At 43.1% G+C, this 25,298-nt stretch overlaps 1 protein-coding gene across 4 annotated transcripts in view; it reads left to right on the forward strand.

Annotated features, from left to right (window-relative positions):
* Positions 1 to 25,298, forward strand: part of STK3 (serine/threonine kinase 3) — a 320,261-nt gene that overhangs the window by 13,351 nt on the left and 281,612 nt on the right. For all 4 annotated transcript variants that reach the window (XM_075920321.2, XM_075920323.2, XM_075920324.2 and 1 more), the window contains exons 2-4: positions 13,358 to 13,438; positions 15,532 to 15,660; positions 21,499 to 21,613. In XM_075920321.2, the coding sequence (XP_075776436.1) occupies positions 13,358 to 13,438; positions 15,532 to 15,660; positions 21,499 to 21,613 (325 nt within the window). The remainder of the gene's footprint in view (positions 1 to 13,357; positions 13,439 to 15,531; positions 15,661 to 21,498; positions 21,614 to 25,298) is intronic.

Genomic DNA, 25,298 nt, shown 5'->3' on the forward strand with positions numbered 1-25,298 from the left:
TGGGGGTAAGAGTGTGAGCATTGCAGGGGGAGGGGCTTAAGGCAGGGGGCTTTCCCTCACTCTTCCCCCCCCTCCCCCCGCACTGTGGCCAAGGACTCAGAGTGAGGGGTTTGGGACGGGGGTGCTAATTACTTGGCCTGGTGCCAGGAAAGATGGTGGAGCCCTAGCCCTTCTGGCCACTTAGTTAGTGGTGCAGCTACCCCACTGATCTCTCCGCAGTGTAGCTTTTCCCTTGCAGGCTCGTTGCTCCCATGGCCACTCTCAGGATCACATCCCTCTACTCTCTGGCCCTCCCTTTCCATCTTATGGAAAAAAAGTCACATTTTCAGCCTTTCCCATTTTTTTTGGCACAACATAAGAATGGCTGTACTGGGTCAGACCAAAGGTCCATCAAGCCCAGTAGCCTGTCTGCCGACAGTGGCCAGCACCAGGTGCTCCAGAGGGAGTGGACTGAAGACAATGATCAAGCGATTTGTCTCCTGCCATCCTTCTCCAGCCTCTGACAAACAGAGGCCAGGGACACCATTTCTATCTCCTGGCTAATAGCCTTTTATGGACCTAACTTCCATGAAATTATCTAGCTTCTCTTTAAACTCTGCTATAGTCCTAGCCTTCACAGCCTCGTCTGGCAAGGAGTTCCACAGGCTGACTATGCGTTGTGTGAAGAAGAACTTTCTTTTATTAGTTTTAAACCTGCTACCCATTAACTTCAATTGGTGTCCTCTAGTTCTTCTATTATGGGAACTAATAAATAACTTTTCTTTATCCACCTTCTCCACACCACTATTGATTTTATATACCTCTATCATATCCCCCCTCAGTCTCCTCTTTTCTAAACTGAAAAGTCCCAGTCGCTTTAACCTCTCTTCATATGGGACCCGTTCTAAACCCCCAATCATTTTAGTTGCCCTTTTCTGAACCCTTTCTATGGCCAAAATATCTTTTTTGAAGTGAGGAGACCACATCTGTACACAGTATTCAAGATGTAGGTGTACCATAGTTTTATACAGGGGCAGTAAGATATTCTGAGTCTTATTTTCTATCCCTTTCTTAATAATTCCTAACATCCTATTTGCCTTTTTGACTGCCACTGCACGCTGTGTGGAAGTTTTCAGAGAACTATCCACGATAACTCCAAGATCTCTTTCCTGATTTGTCGTAGCCAAATTAGCCCCCATCGTATAGTTGAGGTTATTTTTTTCCAACGTGCATTACTTTACACTTATCCACATTAAACTTCATTTGCCATTTTGTTGCCCAATCACTCAGTTTGGTGAGATCTTTTTGAAGTTCTTCACAGTCTGCTTTGTCTTGACTAGCCTAAACAGTTTGGTATCATCTGCAAACTTTACTACCTCACTGCTTACCCCTTTCTCCAGATCATTTATGAATAAGTTGAACAAGACTGGTCCCAGGACTGACCCCTGGGGGACACCACTAGTTACCCCTCTCCATTCTGAAAATTTACCATTTATTCTACCCTTTGTTTCCTGTCTTTTAACCAGTTCTCAATCCATGAAAGGACCTTCCCTCTTATCCCATAACCAAACCCTGACCTTGCTTTAAGTTGGGAGAAGAGGAAGCTGCATACCAAATTTGGTGGTCCTAGTTTTTAGTGTTTAGGAGGAGCTTAAAAAACAATTAATAGTCTAGCAGCACCTTAAAGACAAACAAAACATGTATCTGTTTTGTTCATCTTTAAGGTGCTGCTAGACTATTAGTCTGTAACTGGAAAAACAACAAACTCGACTACCCCTCTGGAGCTGTTTAGGAGGAGTTCTTGAACAAACAGAATCATGGATGCACAAATTTCTGAAGTATGTATATAGAAGTTATTTACAGTAGATTCAAGAAATGGGAGATAGAGGAGAGAGATTCTGCTTTAGCCTAGATTCAGCCTGTTAATTCAAGACTTAAAAGCTGGACCAGGAAAATAATTCCCAATCCCATTCTACCCTCCCCTCTTCTTAGCTTCCGAGGCACAGTGGCATAGCCATATATTGCACAGGTCAAAACTACCAGTGCATATGCCACTTACCATCTCTAAGGCTTCCACAAGACTGCGAAGAGTCTTGGGAGGCTTAAAAAATCTAGCCACTTTCCCTAGAATACAAACAATAATTCTTTGTACTCTTTAAAGAGTTACAGCTAAAGCACATGCACTGGCCTCACCGTCTAGGTGGTTTAGTGACTGGCAAATCTGAGAGGGAGAAAACAAGAAAAGTCATGATGAAATGTCCACAAACATTGTTACATTCCCTCAAAACCTTGAAAAATGTGTAGTGGCAGAGTCTATATCTGAGAACTGATAGTCTGATAAACTTTCTAGGGAGGCTTTGCCATGGCAAAGGACAGCATTACAGTTTTCAGGACAGTATTGCAGTGGCAAGAGATGGTACAGAAAGAGAAAAGTGAATGCAGAGGCAACTCTTGGAGGCAATTCAAAGCCAAAATGCCCCTTTGCAGCAAATGTTACTACAGGTTCAACCTCTCTAGTTCAGAATTCTGTGATTCAGCAACATCTTTGTTCTGGCATGATTTCAGTTAGCTGGATGTCCACTTATGAGTGTGGCCAAGTTTCCCATGGTCCCATAAAGTTTGTTTACAGACATCAGTCCTGGCTCTCAATGTTCTATGCTGTTGTTTAGCTTTACTTTATCCCTATGCCCTCGTCTATATTAGGGAGCTACTTAGAAATAACCCCCTGTATTTTGAAAGAATATGTGGTGGGTCCACGCTACCAAGTCTGTTGTTTTGAGATAACGGGCTGGTTATTTAGAAATCTGTACTCCTGCTTTCTTCTGGGAATAAGCTTATTTCAAAATATTTATTTCAGGAGTTATTTCAAATTTAGTTATTTCCAAAATAAATTTCCTTGTGTAGACATGCCCTAAATGTCTTTTAAGAGCCTAGTTCCTTCTAGATAATATTGAACCTCCCGTGGTTCAACAAATTCTCTAGTTTGGCACTGGACAGGTCTGTCCCAAGCAATGGGCAATACAGTACTGCAAAACAACACCTTGTCGTGTTCTGCAGTCCCTGATCAATGTGGACTAGGGATGGGAATGAGTAGTCGACTACCCGATAGGTTGTAGCATATGGGATAGCACTATAGACTACTCGATCACTCTTCTCACCCCTCCCTCGCCCCGCACTCTTAAAGGGACAGAGGAGAGCAGGCATGCAAAGATGCTGTCTCAATCTGTGGTCCCCTACCAGGTCTCAGGACAACCCTCATGCTGCCACTTTGCATTTTTAAAAGGGACGCAGCTACCCCACCTCTCTCACACTGCTGCTCTGCATTTTTAAAGGGACACAGCAGTGACAGACTGGCTGCTTGTCTGTCTCAGCACAAGCCAGCTGCTGCTGCTGTGTCCCTTTAAAATGCAGAGGGGCAGCATGAGGGAGGTCGAGGGCTGGCCGCTGCTGTAGCGTCCCTTTTAAAAATGCAGAGTGGCAGTGTGAGGGTTGTCCTGAGAGCCAGCAGGGGACCAGAGAACGAGCCAGCGTCTTTGCACGCCAGCTCCTCTCAGCCCCTTTAAGAGTGCAGAGTACCAGCCGGGAATTGTGCTCAGAGGCAATCTGAGCTGGAAGTGAGCTGTAATCCCTTCCTTAACAACTAGTCGAATAGTTGATGGAAATTCCATCGACTACTTGACTAGCAAATTAATCGCTACTTAACACTCTTAATGTGTACTGCTGGGAGCAAAAACTTCTGCTTCCCACTGCACCCTCCCAGCGTTGCTCCCAGAGGCCATTCCTCTCTGGAGCCCAGCTTAGGGCACCCAGGACTCTGTTCCTGGGTCCCTATCTCCCTTGAGCCCTCTCTTGCCCTTGATATCTTTGAGACACAGCAGTCCCAACAAGAAGTCTGACAAACCAGAAAAGGCAAAACACAGATGTATATTTGCCTGTGATAAGGAGTTCTCCCCCACAACTCGCTGTCTTGTGCCCTGCCCACTGCTGGATTTTTCTGTTTCATTTTACAGCTGGTTTAATTAAAGGTTCTTTGTAGTTGTTTCTTTCATAATTAAAAGCTGTCTTTTCGTATTTGTTTCAGTTGAGGTGCATTTTTGTTACATAATTGTTTAATTAAAAACTGTTAATTTCATTCATAAAGAACTGACAGTTCATTTTACACAGAAAATCTGTGTTTTGGTTGCACTAATTGATGAGGGCTTATAAACAAATACTGGCAAAGAGAAGGCCAGTAGAGCTTGCCACAGTGTTTCACTTCTGCACATAACACACAACTGTACAAAAATCTCATGTGGTGGGGGAGAAGTGGAAGTTAACAGATGTATCAGAGGCAGAAGTGTGAGTGCGTGTCAGGAGCCAGCTTTTAAGTCCACCTTCCACCCTCTTCCTGGTTACTGGCCCTGCTTCCAGGGCAGAGGGGCCAGGAGCTGGTGTGTAACGGTTACAGTAACCGATGAGCTTTTGCTTATTGGTTAACTGTTTAAATCGTTACATGATTACATCCTTAGTTCACACCATTACTGTTCATAGTGTTCCTGGGGGAAAACCAGCCTTCTTCCATTAATTTAGATCTGAATTCCAAAACATCCTAGCACCATGGACATTTTCAGGCCACCTAGCATTTAAGTTTGTAAATCTGCCATGAGGGTGTCTGATATTCACCTGGACGGTCCGGTATGTTTGCTTCCTGTCCAGTAAAAAATTTTGGAGAATACCAGACACCTAAAATGTCCGGTATTTTCTGATTCTTTCTCCCTCCCCCGCCCCCCCCCCCTCCAGCCAGGAGGCGAAAATGCTGGGCACCTGGCAACCCTACAAACACTCAGTGCCTGGCCTCCCCCCCTCCTCCCGAGTCCCCCCTGGCTCCCAACTCCCCCAGCCCCCCAACCTCAGCTCCCAAGCTTATCTGGTTCCTCAAGGCTGCCTGCACAAAGTGGCTGCAGACCAAGGGGAAGCAATGCTTCCTATGGGTCTTAGTGCTAAACCGTTCCCCTGTTCCTGTCCCTGTACTCACTCTTAAAGGGCACATGCTGTTTTATTTTATTTAAAATTTTTTTTTTGCTCAACAACTTTGGTCCATCCCACCCCCCCTTTTTTTTAACTTCAACAGAATTTTTTCCCGGTGGTGGTTTTTTTTTTTGCAGGGGGAGGGGGAGGGGGAGGGAAGTGTTCGGTATTTTTGTTTCAACCTTCTGGCAACCCTGAGTACACTAAAAGTGCAAATTTTGGTCCTCTCTTTCTCTAGGAGAGTGTGACAAAACCCTAGAAAAGCATTGGATTTGAAGAATTGGCTTCTGCATTTTTAACCAACCATTTCATTTCTCATAGGCAAGAGGAAATGTTCTTTTATTATTCAGAGATTTGGGAGGATTGGTCAGTGTAAAGTTTGAGCCTGTCTCCTCTTTTCTTTCTCTTAATACTAATGAATCTAATACTAATGATCCAGTCTATTAACTCTACTTCTGTTGTGTGGAGGATGCCATCTGTTCTTATGTTTGGCAGCTCTTTCTCTAATTTTTATGAGTGTAATATGTATAACTGTCTCTCCTCTTAAAGCTTGTGAGACAACAACAGGCAAGTATAACCGTGTGAGAGAATCTTCTATTCTGTGGATACATGATTGTAGGATGAAGTTAGCCCATTCACATCTGGTTTAAGTTGGTTTCCATGTTTTTTCTGACTCTGATATATACCTTCTTTATAAGGCCAGGCACCTCACTCATGGAACCCAAGGATTGATTGCTTTTGTTGATACTCTAAAACACATTCTTATTTTGTTTTAATGGATCAGTGACAATTCACACTTGTTCAGAAACAGAACATGCTCCTTACTACAGGATTTCAGTTTTACTTTTGACTTCTTAATCTTTAAGAAATGGAAAGAAAGGTTCAGAGGAAGTAGTGATTCATGTGTGGTGATGTTCTTGGTTTGTAAGACATTTATACAAATTTGGGTTAGTTATTCTTTGTGTTTGCAGGTGTTTTTTCTTCTTTTGTATTCATGAACAGCTTCTTTCCTTCACTTGGGGGATCTTTTACTTTGCCTTCAACTCAGACAGTTCCCTGAGTCTTGTGTACACTCACCTTTGCAAACTGCTTGGGCATTATTACAGTTTATACACCATCCCTCCCCAATGTGGGACTCTTCTTGTTCTTGTGTCAGTTGCTACATCACTGACATAATGTGTTTGACATATGACTTTTCCTTTTTGCCCTTTTGTTCTTTGAACTTCTTGCTTGCTTAGACACAAACTTTATGTCCAGAAAGGACCATCATGATCATCTAATGTGACTTCCTGCACATCACAGGCCACAGAACCTCACGCATTTCTCTAACACAGGGGTTCTCAAACTTTTTGTGATACTGTGACCCCCTCTAAGTTGCTTGTGACCCCTCAGGGGGTCGGGACCCACAGTTTTAGAAACGCGGCTCTAACAGGTCTAATCTCTGGCTGAAGTCCTCAAAACTGGATTTAAAGACTGCAAATTAGAATCCATCATTTACTTCACTTCAAATGAGGAAGTGACCCATGCCATACACTGCAAAAGAAGGTGGAAATTCCCCAAGATCCCTGCCAGTCTGATCTGAGGGCTCATGCCTCCCTGGCCACAGATATGGTGGTCAGTTAGACCCATTGGCCAGATACCTAGTAGTAATTTGGTGCCCTCTCCATATCTGACTATTCGAGTAATTAGTTAATAGCAGCCTCATCACAAGCTCAGTCTTGAAATAAATTCGTTTTTTTTTTTTTTTTGCACCCACTATTTCACTTGGAAGGCTGTTTAACTCTGTTTTTTAGTCATATGTCCTGTCCCTCTAGAGCCTTCTTTTTCTGCACTTCAGCTTTTATTCTGCCACTTGGCATATATGAAAATGGCCTTTTCAAGTGTTGGATCCATGCCTCTTTAATAGCTTTTAATGTGTCTTTTTTGAGTTGTTACATTCCAAGATTGCTTGGCTTTTAATAAGAGGGTTGGTTAATGTTCTATGTTCATAACATTGGCTCTTTAATGTGAAAGACTTAACAAGCGCCTGTCTCTGCCTTTTTTTTTCTTTTGGTTTTTATCCAGGAAAATGTCATAGGTGACGTATTTTCCATAAGGTCCCAATGATTCTCCATGCATCATTTTTTTTTTTTTTCCCCCTCCACATCCTCCATATGGAATACATTGTATATATATCCAGTACTACAAAACCAACCACTATCAAATAGAGGCATTCTTTTGCTCCTCTTTTATTATACTAGTTCCTTTGGCTCCAATATACACTTCAAATTGCTATATAAATCTTTTGTATCAGAATTCCGCATAACTAATAGTGCTGGGGAAGGATGCATGTGTTGCAGCTGCATGTTGCTGCCTCTCAGCAGCCATTTCTTAAGTTTCCACTTGTTGTAGTCAGTGTTTGCGGTCTAGTTGCTATCTTCCTAATCAGCTAGGAATCCATACCTTCCACTTCTAGCATGAGGTATTATTTAAGTGATGACTGAGGCAGGTTTTAGGATTTCTTTGTTGTTTTAAGTTAACTTATTAAGTAACAATACAATTCTGCTGCTGCTGTAATCAAGCTGGGTTGAATTCTTTCTGAGCCTCTGCAAATATTTCCTAATGACAAGACCATAGAGCAGCAGTGTAAATGCAAATAGGTTGTCAACATTATGGTTGCCATATGATGTGAAGGCATGAGGAATAGGGAAGTTGTAGCCGCTGAAAATTTCAGCGGTTACATTGTTACATATGGGCAGCTCCTTGTGTGCACTGGCTTCCGCCTGCCCCCATATCCCACACTGCTGCCTCTGATACAGAAGCGGGTGTGAGTGCGAAGAGATGGAGGGAGGAGCAGGCAGTTCCTTGGGAGTCAGTGTGTGTGGGGAGCCAGCTTTTAATCTGTCTCCCCACACGTACCAGGAGCCTGTGTGTAACTGTAAAGGTTAACTGATAAGCCCATGCTCAACAGTTGACCGTGTATAGGGTTACACTTTCACATCCCTAATGAGGAACATGCAGGGCATCAGAAAATAAAGCATTCTGCAGGTATAAAGACTACCGGAAGGATTTCTGGAGGAAGAATGGAGGCATATGGAACCCAGCCATGCCAGCACAAATGGCATAGACTCTCCTCTCCTTACCATATTCAGCCAGTGCAGAATTTAGAAAACTGGGACAGGTGAGGCAATGGACTGTTCCACAAACTGGAAGCACAAGTGTTCTCTGTGTAGTCATATGCAAAGGAAGCAATGTGTTTTTGGAGTGGGGAGGGCGAACAGGAGGAGGAACCTGGTGAGAGAATAACACAACCTTTGATACTGGCCTTTGAACCTTTGTATTCAGTAGTAGTTAATATTTTGTATACAAACACTATGTACTTGCATTGCACAATATGTGGACTATTTATTACATGTCATAAAGTAACATGTAATAGTTATTTTATAGAGGGGTAGATGGCTTTTTTTCCACTTGAATTTGTTTAATAACTTGTTTATTTTTAGAAAATGTGGCATTGTGGCTGCTTTCAAAGTAAGGAAAATCCAGGAAGTTTTGTACTAAGCTTTTGATAAAGTGCAAAATCTCACAATCATGTAGGTGCTTCACATCCCACCAATCATATAATCTAAACTTACACTAAAGTTTAAATCACCTCTACCCCTATATCAAATAGACAGTTTATATCCCTATAATAAAAGGAGAAAATAAAGTGATGAAAACAGGCAAAATCCCACCCCAACTGCAATCAGTCTCAAGTTCATTGGTTCACCTTCTGGTTGCCTGTACTAGGCCTGCAAACTAGCAGTGTCCAGATCCCATGGAAAAAAACTTTCCTTTGGCCTGGTAGATGTGCTGGGTGCACCAGACCATAGTAATTTGGACAATGATGGCATATAAATGGTAAGATGGTGCTGCCAACAAATTTATTAGCCTGTCAAATGTACACTGTACCAGAGGGGTAGGCAATAAGCGGCCTGTGGGATGTGATTTACCAGCATTCACCCTGGTGGGTCACCAGACTATTTACATTATCGTTAGCAGGTACAACTGCTTGTAGCTCCTGTTCGCTGCAGTTCACCATTCCAAGCCAATGGGAGCTGTGGGGCTCTGCCTGCAGGTGTTCAGGTAAACAAACTATTTGGGTATGTCTAGACTATATGCCTCTGCCGAAAAAGGCATGTAAATTAGACATACCGACATAGTCAATGAAGCGGGGATTTAAATATCCCTTGCTTCATTAGAATAAAAATGGCCACCGCGTTTTGCCGCTTCAGCTGTTTGTCGGCACACACCGGCAGTCAAGATGGAGATCGGTCAACAAGGAAAGCCTTTGCTGACACATCGTGTAAGGCAAGATAGGGTGAAGAGCTTTAGGAAGGGGTGGAGACTGGGATAGAAGCAAAGAATTGGAGGTTGGTGGTCGGAAACAGGGATGTAAAATCCTAATGAAGCAGTTAATGCAATGGTTTCAAATCGCCAGTCTGTGGACTGGTGCTGGACCACGAACTGTTGGCTGCCGGGCTGCAACTGCTCTGGGGGCTGGGGCTCAAGTACATCGCCTAGCGCAGGCAAAATACAGCCCATAGGCTGGATCCAGTCCGCCAAGCCACCGGATCTGGCCTGTGGAGGCAGTGGGGAGCCCCAGGTAGGCTGCCCAGCTTGCCCTACAGCCCCGTGTGCCTGGCAGAAACACAGCTTCAGGGTTCCGTTTCAGTTTTGAAACTGGAGGGGAGGAGGAAAGTTTTAGGAGCTGACCTGCCCCCATCATATTTCCATTGGCCGGTTTCTGGCACAAACCAGCTAATGGGAGCTGCTTGTTAGAATAATAGGTAGCTAAAAAGAATCACACCCCCCTCTCCTAGACTCAGTTATTCAGGAAGCACATTGCCAGGCAGGCTGGCTGGAAAACATTTTAAGCTCTGCTGACAGGCAGGCTAGTTTGGCAGCTGGCAAGTAAGTCTCTTGGCCACAGCCTGCTTCTGGCACCCAGCCCTTTCCTGCCCCAACTCTCTGTTCCCCCTCCCCCCCAACTGCACATTCCCAAACCCTCTGTCCCGCTCTTGCACCCATCCCTCCTCCCAGATCTGGCACCCCAATCTCCTGCCCCTCCTATCCTAGGTCACATTCCAAACGCCTGCACTCTAGTCCCCTGCCCTAGGTCACAACCGCCTGCTTCATCCCAGCTCCCTCCCAGACTCCAGTCTCCCTCCTGCACCCCAGTCCCTTACTCTAAGCTCCCTTCTGCACCCAACCTCCATCACAGACCCTGCATCTCCATTAATACCATGTAAGAATGCAGCCCTCGACCACTTTCCAAAATCTTGGAGTGGCCCCCCCATCAAAAATTATTGCCCATCCCTGGTCTAGTGCCTCCTCTCCTGCCGCGGCTGTTGGAAGAGGCGTGTCCTGCCCTGCCCCTCAGCCAGTCAGCATTGGACGGGGGCAGGGGGTTCTCCTCCTGGCCACGGAAGAGCGGTGTGCTGCGTGGCGGGAGGACCCTGCAGAGCCCAGCACAGCTGCCTTAAAGCTTCAGCGACCTGGGCAGCAGTGCTTAGCTGGAGGCTGGGAAGTAGTGCTGGGCTAGGTGAGGAGGGGAGGACTGGGAGTTCCAGGGTCAGGGCTAGTGCTGGGGGGCTCTAAGAGGCAGGGGGCTGGCACTGGGGGGGCTCTGGGGATGGGGCTAGTAATGGGGAGCTCTGAGGGGCGAGGGGCGGGCTGTAAGAGGCCAGGGGCTGACACTGGGGGGCACTGGGGCATCCAGGGTAGGGAGCATAGGGGGAGAGGGGGCTCTAGGAGCGGTGCTAGTAGTGAGAGGGTTATGGGGGCAGGGCTGGCACTAGGGGCACTGGAGATGGTACTAATATTGAGGATTGGGGCTTGGCACTTGAGGCACCCTGAAGGAGGTTGGGTGCAGTGGGGCTTTGGAAACAGGAGGCTCGCACTGGGGAATCTGGGGGGGGAGGGGGCTGGCACTGTGAAGGGCTGGGTGCAGGGGACTCTGCGGTCAGTGGCTGGCGCTGAGGGATAGTGGCGGGCTCTAGGGCAGTTGTCTCTAACCTTTTTAAGCACAAGATCACTTTTTGAATTTAAGTGCAATCCAAGAGCTACCTCAAACCCAAATACCATTACCCCACCTCCTTCTCCCCCCCCCCCCCATCCTCCCTCACTTTCACCAAGCTGGGGCAGAGGATTGGGGTACAGGTTCTGGTCTTGGCCTAAAGGATTTGGAGTGTGAGAGGGGCTGTGAGCTGAGCTTGGGGCAGACAGTTGGAGTGCTGGAGGAGGTTCTAGGTGCAGGCTCTGGAAAGGTGTTTGGATGCCAGGTTCCTCGGGGCTAAGGCAGGGGTTTGGGGTACAGGAGGGGGTTGATGACTTGCATAAAGGTTTGAGATGTGGGCTCCAGCTGGACCCTGCTTACCTCAGATGGCTCCTGGGTGGTGGTAAAATGGGGCTAAGGCAGACTCACCCCTGCCCTGGCCCTGCACTATTCCAAAAGCAGCTAACAAACTTGCTCCATCTCTACTCCTGTTGTGCTTCCTCTCTAATCTGTAGAGATAGGATTTGGGGTGGGAGAAGGGGGCCCCTTGACATCAGCACTCTCCTCTCCTTGCCCTGCATAGCAAGCAGAAGGCTCCTGGGGGAACAGTTCCAAGGCAAAGGGCAGGAGATGCCCAGCAGTGGGAGGGAAGAGCAGCTGAAGTGCCAGCAGTTGATAGTGGACAAACCAATCAGAATCATCTGTCAGAGGCTCCAAGATCTACCAATAGATCCTGATCTACTGGTTGGTGACCACTGCTTTAGGGGTTAGGGCTGGTGGTGAGGGGCTCTGGGGTCTGGGGCTTTTTATGCTGCAGATGGACAAACCTATTCACAGACTTTTGGTGGATGGGAACATTTTATTAGCATATTTGCAAAAGTGTGAGGGTTTGACCATCCGCAGCATTAAAGGGTTGGGAACCGCTGAGTTAACGGGTTAAATGTTAGGTTAACTAATTAACTGAGTAAGTGGGATCCAGCCCAGAGCTGGAGGGATTATCCTGCTGCTGCCGCCATCAGCGGGGGGTGGGCAGTTGTCGTCAGCAGGAGGTTCTGGGCTCCAACCGCAGGTCTGAGGGGCTGCTGCTGCTGGCGACAGGTGGCTCCCGGCCCCGGGACTCAGGCTGCTGCCACCATGCCGGCAGCAGAACGCTTCAAGCCTTGGGATCAGGAGGCAGCTGCTACTGCCAGCCATGGCCCTGAGGTTAGGGGATTGGTAGCACTGCCAACAGGCCACAGTGAGGGGAGCTGCTGCTAATCACCAGTTAACCTGTACCCAGTAAGCATCATCCTTAATGGTTACCAGTTCGCATCCCTAGATTAGAGGGGACTGAATTAAGTCTGGAAGGGGGGAATAGTATGTGATCATGTAATTGATGTGTGCACACAAGAGGCTAAATCAGGGTTGTTCAGGCAACCTTAATTCTGACATTTTTTAACTTCTTTTGAGTGGTAACTAGAGCTGTGAAATTGTTTTTGATTAATTGTTTATTCATCTTTGATTGATACAAAGCTATTTGCAAATGTGATAGCAATTCAACCAAACATTTTTTTTTTAGTGGACTGGGGTGCCATTCACATCATGGTACCCTCCACTTTGAGTTTTAGCTCTGTGTTAAGGCTCTCATCTGTGATGTGGAAGACCTGAGTTCAGTTCCTCCACACTTCTGCCTGACGTGGAACTGGGATTTGAACTTATGTCTTCCATATTGCAGGAAAATGTACTAGCCACCAGGCTATGCTATTCAAGGGGTCTGTATTTCCCAGCCTTTTGTTGAAGCTGCTCAAATTTGCATAAAATACTTGAATAGTCATGGGGGTTGTGTGGGTGCGAGAGTGTGTGTGTGTCTGTCTGACTCTATCATCTTGTGATTAGGGCACCCACCGACTAGATAAAGATCTAATTCATGTACCTGTTTGAGTCTCTCCTAATTGAAGAGCTATTCACAGCTACACATCATTGTACCTAATAGACTGGTGGTTAAAGTATTCTCCTGAGATGTGGGTAGATACAAGGTCAGATTCCTACTTCACCTCATGCAAGGGAGGAATGGAATCTAGGTCTCCGTGGTGAGTGCCTTAACCACTAAAAGTTGTGAGGAGGACAGTGTCTCCTTCCCTTCTCAATGGACAGGAGTATTGTCTTTTTCACTATTGTGTTTTAATGAGCAGCCTTTTATGACAGTCTGTATCTGATTCTTGTTTTTCTTTATAAGTGCTCCTGACACTTTTGTAGTAAGATTTTAATTTTTGTCCTTTTTCATTATAATACCTAAGTTTTTTCCTTGAGCTATATGTTTTAATCTTTTAAAGTCAAATATAGAAATGACTTATTGTAAAATATTATTTTTATTAGCAAGCTGAAAAAGCTAAGTGAAGACAGCTTAACTAAGCAGCCTGAAGAAGTCTTTGATGTTTTAGAGAAGCTTGGTGAAGGGTGAGTAAAACTGTTTGTGTGAGGGAATATGTGGAGAATATTTAAAACTAATATGATATTAAAAGTGACATAGTGTCAATGAGTATGAACTAAACTGTGACTTTTTTTAGCACTCAAACAGCAAATGCCTGTGTAGGTTTTTTGAAATCCTACCCATGCATTTTTGTCATGCCTTTCATTCACTGAGGCAGAAAAATAAGTTATTTTTGTGGTGGTAGTGAAGTCAGGAATATTTTCTTTTACACAAACTACAATTAATTACAAATTGGAATGTAGATGAGAATGATATAAAGTTATATTCAGAGTGGTATATGGGTTACCTTTCGTGTTATCATTTCATTGCTCATTTAGAGAATGTGGTTACTGTGAAGCAAAGTATCTATCTTCTTATTGCAGACTTACCCAGTGTTCCCCAAATCCTTCAGGACAGGGGGTTGACTGACAGTGTCGGGACAGGGGGACAGGACTCAGGACTGGGCCTTGGGAGTATGGGGTGGTCTTGGAAGCTGGGTGCAGGGGAAGTGCGAGAGTGAGGGATGGGGGGTGAAGAGGGGCTCAGAAAGGGGGTCTCATTTGACATGGGCCACTTCTGTACCCGCAGTCTTCCCTCCAGCCATCAGGAGCATTTTCTGTTCCTCCAGCCCCCCTCCAGATGCCAAGGGCCTTTTTTCTCCTCCCCACTCCAGCACTGCGACCCCAGAAGGGAAGGGAAAGGGCTTGGGCCAGGCGGGCTACTTACTTGGTGTGCTTGCAGGCAAGATAGTGGAGCCCCAGCCCTGCTGGCCACTCCTTTGGTGGTACAGCTATCTCCAGTGGCCACTCTGCAGATTAGGTCTCCCCTGTGGGCTTGCTGCCCCAAGTGGTCACTCTCATATTGCATCCCTCAGAACAGCAAACCCTCCATTTGCATGTTATGGAAAACCACTTTCCCCAGGGCTTCTAGTTGTCCTGGCACAACCTGACCGTGCTTTAAGTTAGGAGAAGAGGAAGCTGCATACCAAATTTGGTGGCCCTAGCTCTTACCATTTGGAAGGAGTTTTTGAACAAATGGACTCGCAGACAGATGTGCTCTAAAAGAGATTGTTTTGCAGCTTGACTATTTTTAAGGTGGGGAAAAAGGTTGAAGTAGGGAAGGCCTCTGTGTAGGGAAGAGCTCCATTTTTATTGTGATTTTTCCCAAGGAAAGTGGTAGCTGTTCAGGTGTTTATGCTGTTGGGAAGAGTACAAGCCTACTCACGACCATGAGAATGTAGGAGTGCTGCAGGCTTTGTAAATTGAACAGGGGCTGCTTTATGTGACAAGTGGTGTAGCCTGCAATAAGCCTAAATTCTGTAGACAGTTATTGAATCATCTGGCATTGTGACTATAGAAAAGTCATATTGTTGGCCAAAGTAGTCAACTATAAAGCTGACGATGAGGGACTGAAATGGATAAAAGATTAATCTTGTCCATTTTCCCCTCTCTTGGTTCACAATTATGGAGTATATAAGAGGGACAGATGCCCCAGAGGGAGTGAACACAACAGGTAGTTATCATGTGATCCCTCTTCTGTCATCCATTTCCAGACAAAACAGAGGCTAAGCACGCCATTCCTACCCATCCTGGCTAATAGCCATTGATGGACTTAACCTCCATGAATTTATCTAGCTCTTTTTTTGAACCGTTTTAAATTCCAAGTCTTCATGACATCCTCTGGCAAGGATGGACTTCTTTTTCAGATGCACAGTCATGGTGAAATTGAAATCCCTTGTAATTTATAAGCATCTGATTTAAAAAAAAAAGTATTTTAAATGAATACAGTGGTTGGCATCAGTGTTCCCTGTAAGATGAGCGCTTGAGCGGTCACCCAGGAGAGATTCAAATACCAGCCAGCTGATTGGCAGAGTGCCAAAAGCCAGCAGCATGTGTTTCTACTGGTAGTGCACAACCGCATATGCAGTGGTATGCATAACAAAATTTATTCCACACGTTGATGGAAAAAATTAGAGGGAACACTGGTTTGGTATAATCTTTGGAATAGTGCTGATTGGGAGGAAGAAAAGAAACATTTTTAGAACACTTCACTTCAATTTGTAATTCTTTGTCATTTTTAGATCTTATGGTAGCGTGTTTAAAGCAATACACAAGGAATCTGGACAAGTAGTGGCAATTAAACAAGTCCCTGTTGAGTCAGATCTTCAGGAAATAATTAAAGAAATTTCTATAATGCAGCAGTGTGACAGGTATGAACAATATTTATTTATGTATTTATTTAATTCTTTGCCTCTTTTTTTATATGTTTATTTTAAAATGTACTTGTAATATGACAAGGGCGTAACTGAAGATTAGAAGAAGCCTATTTAAACCTGGCACTGAATTGTAATTTTAATGACCACTGCTTATTGCTCGCTGATGGTAACATTTTTACCTGAGCTTATAGTGAAATGTACTTAATATAAATCACTGAAAGTTATTAATATATTTTCAAATTAATATGAACAATTCACTTAATAAATGTTATTCTGAGAAGAATAAAGTACATTTTTGGATACGTACCTGTTTACAAGCACCATCCAACCAAAATAACTTGACATGATTATAATTAAAGCAAGATTTAAAAAAAAAAAAAAAATGGTGTACTGTTAATATTTACTATGACCAGATAAATACATGTGAATTTTGAGTCCTCCACTTCAGAGCATTGGTAAGAAATGTGGTAGGCTAAGACTAATAACTGTTAATTTAAAAAAAAAAGAAAGGGGAAAGATGAATATCTTGTACTTGGAAGAGCAGTCTTTATTATACAATTGGCATTTCTGCAGCAATGATTACTCTGGGGGCAGGAGTGAGGGAAATGCTGTTATCCTACAGCCTCTTTTGGACAACTTATCCTCTGATTGTGGTGGCAGTTTTCTGAGTAAGGCTGCAGGAACAGGACCTTAATTTATAAGGAAGTAAAAATGAAAGTTAGCGTTACAAGTGCTACTTGCATTTAAATTGTTTTGTCCTCTGTGTGTATGGGGTGTTTTTTAAGAAAGATAATTATCTTGCTCCTGCAATGTGATCCATGATGGTGAACCCTTATGCATATGAGAAGTCTTCTTTAAGTTGGTGGTATAAGGGCCTCATTCTGCAAAAGTAGGGCCAAAATCTGTCGATCTTTAAACACACATGTCGTATTTCACCCCGCTCCAAGAGATATATCTATACTGATGTAAGTTCCTAGTGTACACCAGGCCAAAGTACCATGAATTTGGTGAGGTGTTCCATCTACAGAAATTTGTGTACAACTAGGTTCTCAATGATTGATGTAGCAAAATCTCTTGTCTATTAATATCGCTTTCTTGCTCTTAGCAGGTACATCTGAAGCATCCAGTATCTATTGCTTTACATTTGACACTTCACATAGTATTTGTCATAGTCTGAATTTGAGAAATGGAAACTATTAAATGATTCTGGACCCTGAAGGGTTATTGGAATTCTTCTTACTACCCCTCCTCCACCTACTCATCCACCTACCCACCCAAAACATAAACCCAAAATGGGAGATTTCCCAGGACATCATGGAAGCTTGGTCTTTTTCTGGAAGACTTTTTAAAAGATTTCCCAGTATGCTCTTCTTAGGGAGCTGTGCTGGAAATTGTGAAATAAGGTATATAGGAGGCAGTATAGATGCAGTTGGGGACAGCACAGAATAGGTAGGATGGATTGTTTAAATCACAAATTTTAATCATGATTTTAAAATCAGCAAACAGGAAACCTAAGAATTAATTTAATTATTTTTTATTAAAATAATAGATTTGACTTGTTTTTGTATTTGCACTTCTCAGTATTTGTCTAAAGATATATTGATTCTCTGTGGTTGGAAACCATTAAAACATGTTGATTTGCAAGTGACTGTAATCTTTACACTAAATTCGATGCTTCTTTTTGCTGTCGAGAAGCATCCACTATATTCACATTTATTTAAGTAATTATGTGTTTTGACATAAGTTTATTCAGATTTATAATATTTACTTTATTGTAGAAAATGGAGAATGATATTATATCTCATTTGTTAGATTATTCTTTTATTTGTGGTTTGTGTCAAGCTCTGTTTGGATGCAAATTGTAGTTTGATTAAAAATATACAAAACAGCATTTTCAAAACATTAGTTAAAATTACCTTAAATGTGCTGGATACATAGGAAAAAAATCCCTAAAGTTTATTTTGCATTTTAAAGCTAACATTTATTAAACAAAGGAAGCATTATCTAAGTTAGTGATTTGAACGGATTGTTTCTGATTACCATGTCCTTCCAGAGTTGAGAAATAGTAAATCTCATCCTCTCTCACTAGTTTTTATTCATAGAGTAGAAGAGGAGAACAGGCGTTCCTGTTTTTTCAGCTCCTGATAGGTGGTGTAATGGTTCAGGGCAACTGCATATTTGTATCCCCCTCATCCTGGTCAATCAAGGGCGCCCACTCTAGTCTTCTAGGTCTTCAGCTATCAACTCTCTTAGGTGAAGAGGTGCATCTCTCTTCTTTCTATGTGGGTTTTCCAGGCTGCACAGTTGCCTGTGGACAGTGTGATAACCCCAGCATGTCCGGTGGTTCCCAACCTGTGGTCCACTGACCCCTGGTGGTCTGTGACAGTACTGTAGGGTGTCTGGAAATTTTAAAAATCGGAATCATGCCCACCACCGTGGACCTGATCTTTACTTTTCTTTTTCTTTCCTTACTTTTCTTTTCCTTTTTTTTCTCCCTCAGGGGGTCCATGAAATGTTAATACATTGAAAAGGGGTCCATACGCTCAAAAAGGTTGGGAACCACTCTGCTAGACAGTCCAGCATCTGTGCGTTTTTTCTCTCTGAAGGCCATGCCCAGTTATAAGTTACCACACAGATCAAAAGAACTATATTCTTACTAAAAAGCTTACCAGAGGTCAATCATCAATCTTATGTGGCCTTAGAAGGTCGTGTCCTTCCGACCCTTGCGAAAGAATTGGGAACCCTCCATGGACACAATATCCTTGACCATTTGCTTGGTCAGAAAAAAAGGACTTGTGTCAGACTATTCATTCAAAAGTCCTTTCTTTGTCTATTGGTCTCTGGAGAATCCATTTAATATGGGTGAGCCTTTCCAGGAGATGGTATCTTTCAGGGGTGAGGGCTGCAGCCTGACTGGTTCATCTTAATCACCACCCACTGTTCTTAATTCCTGGAATTAAGTAGCCCTCCATCATGGTGCAGCACACAGTCATACATATATAATTAACTTAAAACAGAGGACTCCAAGAATATTGCATTGGTTTACAATATTTGCCACATATCTCCCTGGCCCATCTTCAAAGAGGTTATATTCTGTCCCAGCTCACAATAATACATAAACTTAATACAGTAAGATCTTTTAAGTATATTGCAGGAAATTGCCATAACTGTCTTAACTCTGCATTAATTAATAATTGAACTGAACTAGCTGAATAACACAAATGAAGAAAATATTCTCTTTGTATATGCAGAAGAGGCTACTGCTGTCAAAAGATGCTTTGTCAATAACTTCTACAACTTAAATGGTTTAACTTACTTTAAAAGTTTGTCAACAAGTATATACTGCTTAATATGAAATGTTTTAGTTTTATTTAAATGATTTAAACAAATTACAGTAAATTTAGGTCTTGACATGTCATAGCTTCACATTTAATTTTAAATAGGTATATTTAAAAAAAAAAGAAAAAATGAATTTAAATAAAAAAATTTATTTATTTTTATTTGTTTTTTTTTTAAATAATCTATTTCTATACACCCTGAGAGCAAATATGAAGGCAGGATAAAACTTTAAACTGAAACAGTGTGTTTTGTGTAAAAACACTGCATAGATTATATTTAAAACTGTTTCTTTTCTCCAGTGTAGGCACAAACTTTGAATGTGGCCTCCAGATCTAAGCAACCTCTGAAAAAGTGCTGCCAAGCCTGTTTTTAATATCAAAGAAATATTGCTTTAAATATTAAACTGTTTAAATTGTAAATAGAAATAATATAACTTCTTTTATTATGTCTTATTAATATTTTATTGTTAAGTCTTCATCATTTTTGCCATGGAAATACTTTTTCCTTTGTAGAGAGACATAATGGGAAGAGGCAGTGTTCAAATGGTAATGTGTTCTTTCAGAAGGCTGAAATGAATTTTGTAATACATATTGTCAGTAGTTTGGTATGTGGTCAGGCTGGAGTTGGATTGTAGTGCTTCTTAATGCATATCAGTAGGCACTTTTGCTTTTGTATTGGGTTTGAGTTAGCTTAGCAGTAGAACATATTGGCATAGAAATTTAGAGAAACTCTGTGATCTAGGCAAGGAGAAAGGGTCTTAATCGGGTGGGCAATAATTTTGGGCTGGGGGCCACTTCAACAATTTTTGAAGTGCCCCTAGGCTGCCCAGAAGAGGCAGGGCCTAACCCGGAAGGGGCAGGGCCAGTTTGATCTCTGGGCTACCCTACCTCCAAACCATGATTGGTCTGGGGTTGGAGTCCCCTTTGCGCCACCCCCTTCCCACTAGGCACCCATGTCCCTGGCCTGGGGATGGAGGAGTACGTGAAGCCTCCTCCCGCCCTGCGAGGAGCACATGGCTGGGCAGGGCGAAGGAAGTTTCGCGCGGCTCCCCCATTCCCAGGGCCTGATTGGCCTGGGGGCGGGGGGAGTGCGAAGCCTCCTCTCGCCCCTACCCCACCCTGTGAGGCGCACGTGGCACTTCAAAGTGCTCCCCCCCCTGCCCACAGGCCAATCTGGATCTGGGGGCGGGGGAGATGAGCGAAGCTTCCTTCATCCTGCCCCCCGCCCTGCATGACCATATGGCACTTTGAAGTGCTGTGTGCTCCTCGCAGGGTGGAAGAAACTTTGCGCAGTCCCTTTCCCAGGCCAATCACGGTTTGGGGGTGGGGGAGCGCGTGACATCTCCTCCTGCCTTGCGAGAAGAGCGTAGCACTTTGAAGTGCTGCGTGCTTCTCGCAGAGCGAGAGGAAGTTTCATATGCTCCTCCACCCCCAGGTCCTAATTGGGCTGGGGGTAGAGGAGCAGCAGGGCCTCGGCGGGCCAGATCAACCCGCTTGGTGGGCCGGATCTGGCCTGCGGAGGCTCTTTTGTCCACCCCTGGTCTTAAGGCTGCTTAAATAAAACAAATGAAAAGTCTTTGGAAGACTCAAACTCAGGCTGCAGTACTAGGAGGCCAGCGTCAGAAACCTGAGTAAGTGCCTTATTGCCAAATTACAAGAAGTGGCTGGTGCCAGTTTGAAAGCAGCCCTCCAATTATTAGTGTATGATAATTTTGCCTCTTTAAGAAGTTCCTGAACACCTCTCATTCATTAAGTATTCCTGTTACAGGGACTACTTGCTTCCCTTTTGGATTGGAGGCACCAATTTATATTGGATCACAGTTCCTTGTGCCTTTGGCTCCTTATCTCAAGGGTGGATTTATGTCCTTTATTTGCTATGTTGATGAATGGAAATACCAACTGCACAGTTTATGGCACTATATGAATAACAGTGTTCTGTAACAACTTGATATAGAAACCTCATTTACAGTTCCACAGTTATTTCTATAGCAGAAGTTTAGATTAAACAATATTTAGGTAGCTATTTAGATTTGTTTTTGAAATAGACTCCTGTTGGTTATGTAGAAGAAAAGGGGAATTTTAGAACAATTTCCATGCTGTCCAGTCAGCACTGGAAAAAGTAGAAGGCTACTGAAAACTGTTGGAAAGCAAACTATGAAAAGGGGAATAGACTTTTCTCAAAGAAAACAAGAGTGGGGAAAGTGCTTCCTCTTCATCAGAAAGCAATTGGTTATTAAGAAGGTCTTTGCATTTATTTGGCAGGTGTGGTAGCATTGTAAGTCATTCGATAGGAATCTTTGTCATTTTGGTTAAGCAACCAAACTTCTGAAAGTCTATCTGTCATGACCTAAAATTCATTTAACTGCAGCTCACGTTCTTTGGCTATGCTAGTGAGTCCCAAATCCTCATTTTATTAGACCTTCAACACTGAAAAGATCTCCAATGTCAGTTCATTAATATATGAATCTCAACTGTTTTGTGTTTTTATATTTAGTCCCTATGTTGTCAAGTACTATGGCAGCTACTTTAAGAACACAGATCTATGGATTGTTATGGAGTATTGTGGAGCTGGTTCTGTATCGGACATAATTAGATTACGGAATAAAACAGTAAGTGCCCTTGTGTATTTTTTATACCATTGTTTTATTCTAACTTTTTAAATTTTAAGTAATATAATTAAGAAAAAAGATATGCTTTGTCTAAATCTAGGGTAATTTTTGAAGTGGGTTCAATCCTAAAGGCATGTCTGCATGGCAAAAAAAAGAAGTGTTCTTAACTTGGGTTAGCTAAATTGGGTTAAAATAGTAATGAAGATAGGGCAAGTTGGCTGTTAACTTCTATTAGCAGCAAGAGTAGGGGAGGCCAGGATTCAACTCAAATTGGTAACAGGTTAAAAGCAGAGTTACTAGGTATGCCTAGACGGCAACCTCCTGCCCCTCTTCCCAAACCAAAACACCATGGCTGTGTCTACACTGCACCCTTTTTCCGGAAAAGGGATGCAGATGAGACAAGTCGGAATTGCAAATGAAGCGGGGGATTTAAATATCCCCCGCTTCATTTGTATAAACATGGCTGCCGCTTTTTTCCGGCTCGGGGCTTTGCCGGAAAAAAGCGCCAGTCTAGACGGGGATCTTTCGGAAAATAAAGCCTTTTCCGAAAGGTCCCTTATTCCTGATTTTAAGAGGAATAAGGGACCTTTCGGAAAAGGCTTTATTTTCTGAAAGATCCCCGTCTAGACTGGCGCTTTTTTCCGGCAAAGCCCCGAACCGGAAAAAAGCGGCAGCCATGTTTATACAAATGAAGCGGGGGATATTTAAATCCCCCGCTTCATTTGCAATTCCGACTTGTCTCATCTGCATCCCTTTTCCGGAAAAGGGGTGCAGTGTAGACACAGCCCATGAGGCAGCGAATTGGAAGAGCCTGGGTAAACTGATTTGGACTTGCAGGCTTAAAAATAGCAGTGCATACATTTGTACTCAGACTCTGAACCCCACCCTATTTGCATGGTTTCATAGCCCAAAGTGTAGCCTGAGCAAAACCATCTACACTGCTGTTTTTAGTCACATAGTATTGACCCCAAACTTTGAGACTTTCTGCCAAAGGTTTTTGTTTGTTTTTAGCAGTGTAGACATATCCACTGTGTCTTCACTGTTATTTTAATCCTACTTTAACTAAGGTTACCAAAACAGGGTTGAGAACACTCTTTTGTGCAGTGTAGACCTACCCTTAATGTTGGGCGCTCTTTTTAAATTCCATTCAGGCTGTTGGGAATTGGAAGTTGTGATTGGAATCTCTTAATCTGTGAAATCTCTCAGGATGGGGCCCCTCAAATATTTGTATATATTTCAACTAGACCAGGCATGTCCAAAGTCTGGCCCGCGGGCCAATTGCGGCCCGTGTTACGGTTTAATACGGCCCCACAGGTAATTTGGCAATATCTATCTTTTATGGCCCCCAACGAATCCATATGTATTGAGATGAATACATTGTAAAATCTCAGTTAATGTCAGTTGGTCTAAATCAGTTATAAATATATTTGGACACAACATGTATACTTGGTGTTATGTTCCTGTTCATATTTTTTGAACTTAAAAGTTGACAGACAACCTTTATTACCAATAATATGTAATGTACTTTACAATGCTCCTGACATATATTTCAGCTTCCTGGATTTTTTTTTCATCTGGCCTTCAGAGATGGAAGGCAGAGTGATTTAACACCTGTTTAGATTTGTCATCCATGTGACGAAATGAAAAGTATGCCGTTTGCAATAAACTTTGCATAAAATAGTTAATTTGCATTTAATTTTAATGGTTCAAAGAATGTCAGACAAAATGGTCGGCCCTCACGCATGTTCACTTCATCAAATCTGGCCCTCTTTGAAAAAAGTTTGGACACCCCTGAACAAGACAAATAATGTCTCTTCATCGGCAAGATCATATTCTTGATCACAAAATTCAGTTTATTTTCATTTGATTATTTTGCACATCTTAAAAGAACTCTCACGGCATAGTTTGTATCTCTAAAATATACAAATTCTTGTCACTGATAGAGTTAAAATTGCAATACTTTGTTTCCCTTTACTCCTTCACCTCTCACTTGCCATCCTCTAAATACTTTGTTTAGGAAGTTGAGCTGTGGTTTGGGCTTTCTTTTTTTTTCTTACATCTGTCTTTCACCTAAATTGATATTTCAGCATTAATTTTCCTATTTCCTGAATAATTTGTAACAAAAACATACATGGGGAAAAGAGGAATTATGAAGTTTTTGACCTATCCATAGTGCCCTTCTAAATTCATGGCCATGAAAAAGTGTCACAGACTGTGAAATCTGGTCTTTTTTTATCTTTACCCTACCCTATACATACTTCACGGGGAGACCAGTGTTTCTCAATGTAGGGGAACTGACCCAAAAGCGAGTTGCAAGGGGATCACAGAGTTATTTTAGGAGGTTGCAGTATTGCCACCCTTACTTTTGCACTGCTTTCAGAGCTAAGCAGATGGAGATCAGCTCCTGTTGGCCAGGCACTTAACTCTGAAGGCAGGGCTCCACCTGCAGCAGCGCAGAAGTAAAGGTGACAATACCATACCATGACACTGTTATTTGCACTGCTGTCTTCAGAACTGGGTGACCAAGGAGTGGCAGCTGCTAACTTAAAGCCTAACTCTGCAGGCAGCAGCACGGTAAGGATGGCAATACCATACCATCCTTAACTTCTGTGCTGTTGCTGGCGGAAGTTCTGCTTTCAGCAGCTGCTGCTCTCCAGCTACCCAGCTCTGAAGGCAGCACTGCTCCCAGCAGCTGTGCAATAGTAAGAGTAGTAGTACAGCAAGCCTCCCCTTTAAAATAACCTTGCAACCTCCCATAACTCCATGAAATTTCAGATTTAAATAGCTGAAATAATGACATTTGCAATTTTGAAATTCCTATGGCCATGAAATTGACCAAATAGACCGTGAATTCTGTGGGGCCCTACCTATTAAGTTCTCACTTGGTGCAGACTAGGGATGTAAAACTGGTTACTTTTTAACTGGTTAATCAATTAAGTGGGATTCCGTGGGTAGAGGGCTGTTCCAGCCTGGCTGGGCTGCAGTGGCCCTTCCGCCTGTGGCATGATGGGCCGGGCCTGGCCTGGCCATAGCACCCCCCAGCTCATGGGGCTGCCAGCTGCTGGCCATTGGCCCCACATGGCTGCCAGTCACAGGAGCCAGTTAACTGGTAAGGATGGTGCTTACCAGGTAGCTGGTTAATTGGTTACTCATTCACATCCCTAGTGCAGGTTAGCATTATCCCCACCTACTACGTGTCTCAGTATTTGATTTTTTTTTTTCCTTTTTATGTAACCCACAAAGAGTTGTCTCTTTAGAATGACAAATGTCATATTATCTAGGTGCCATGTTTACTTTAATACCATTTTTTGTTATGAAAGACTGTGTGCAATATTCGAGTAAAAAGTGAAATCCCTCTGATATTGAGTTCCAATATCTCAGCTATGGCCTATTTATGATAAGAAAGGTCATGTGCTGAAAAGCAACTATGGTCCTCCCCCGCAAGTTACTGTTAAATAAATGTTGTCCAGACCTCTAGGCCTTTACAACTTGTCCAGTTTGCAAAGGGAGGAATAGGATTTGGAATTATTGTTTGTGTGTGTGTGTGTGTGTGTGTGTGTGTATAGAGCATAAGGGATTTTTTTCAAGGGGTCCATTCTTTAACATCATTGTAACTTGAAAGATGAAAAAGTTGCTTTCTATTTTATGATGAGTACATAAAATGGAAGAAGTTGCTCTAATTTAT

Source organism: Pelodiscus sinensis, chromosome 2, assembly GCF_052426305.1.
Source record: "Pelodiscus sinensis isolate ZL-2025 chromosome 2, ASM5242630v1, whole genome shotgun sequence".
Classification (NCBI taxonomy): domain Eukaryota; kingdom Metazoa; phylum Chordata; order Testudines; family Trionychidae; genus Pelodiscus; species Pelodiscus sinensis.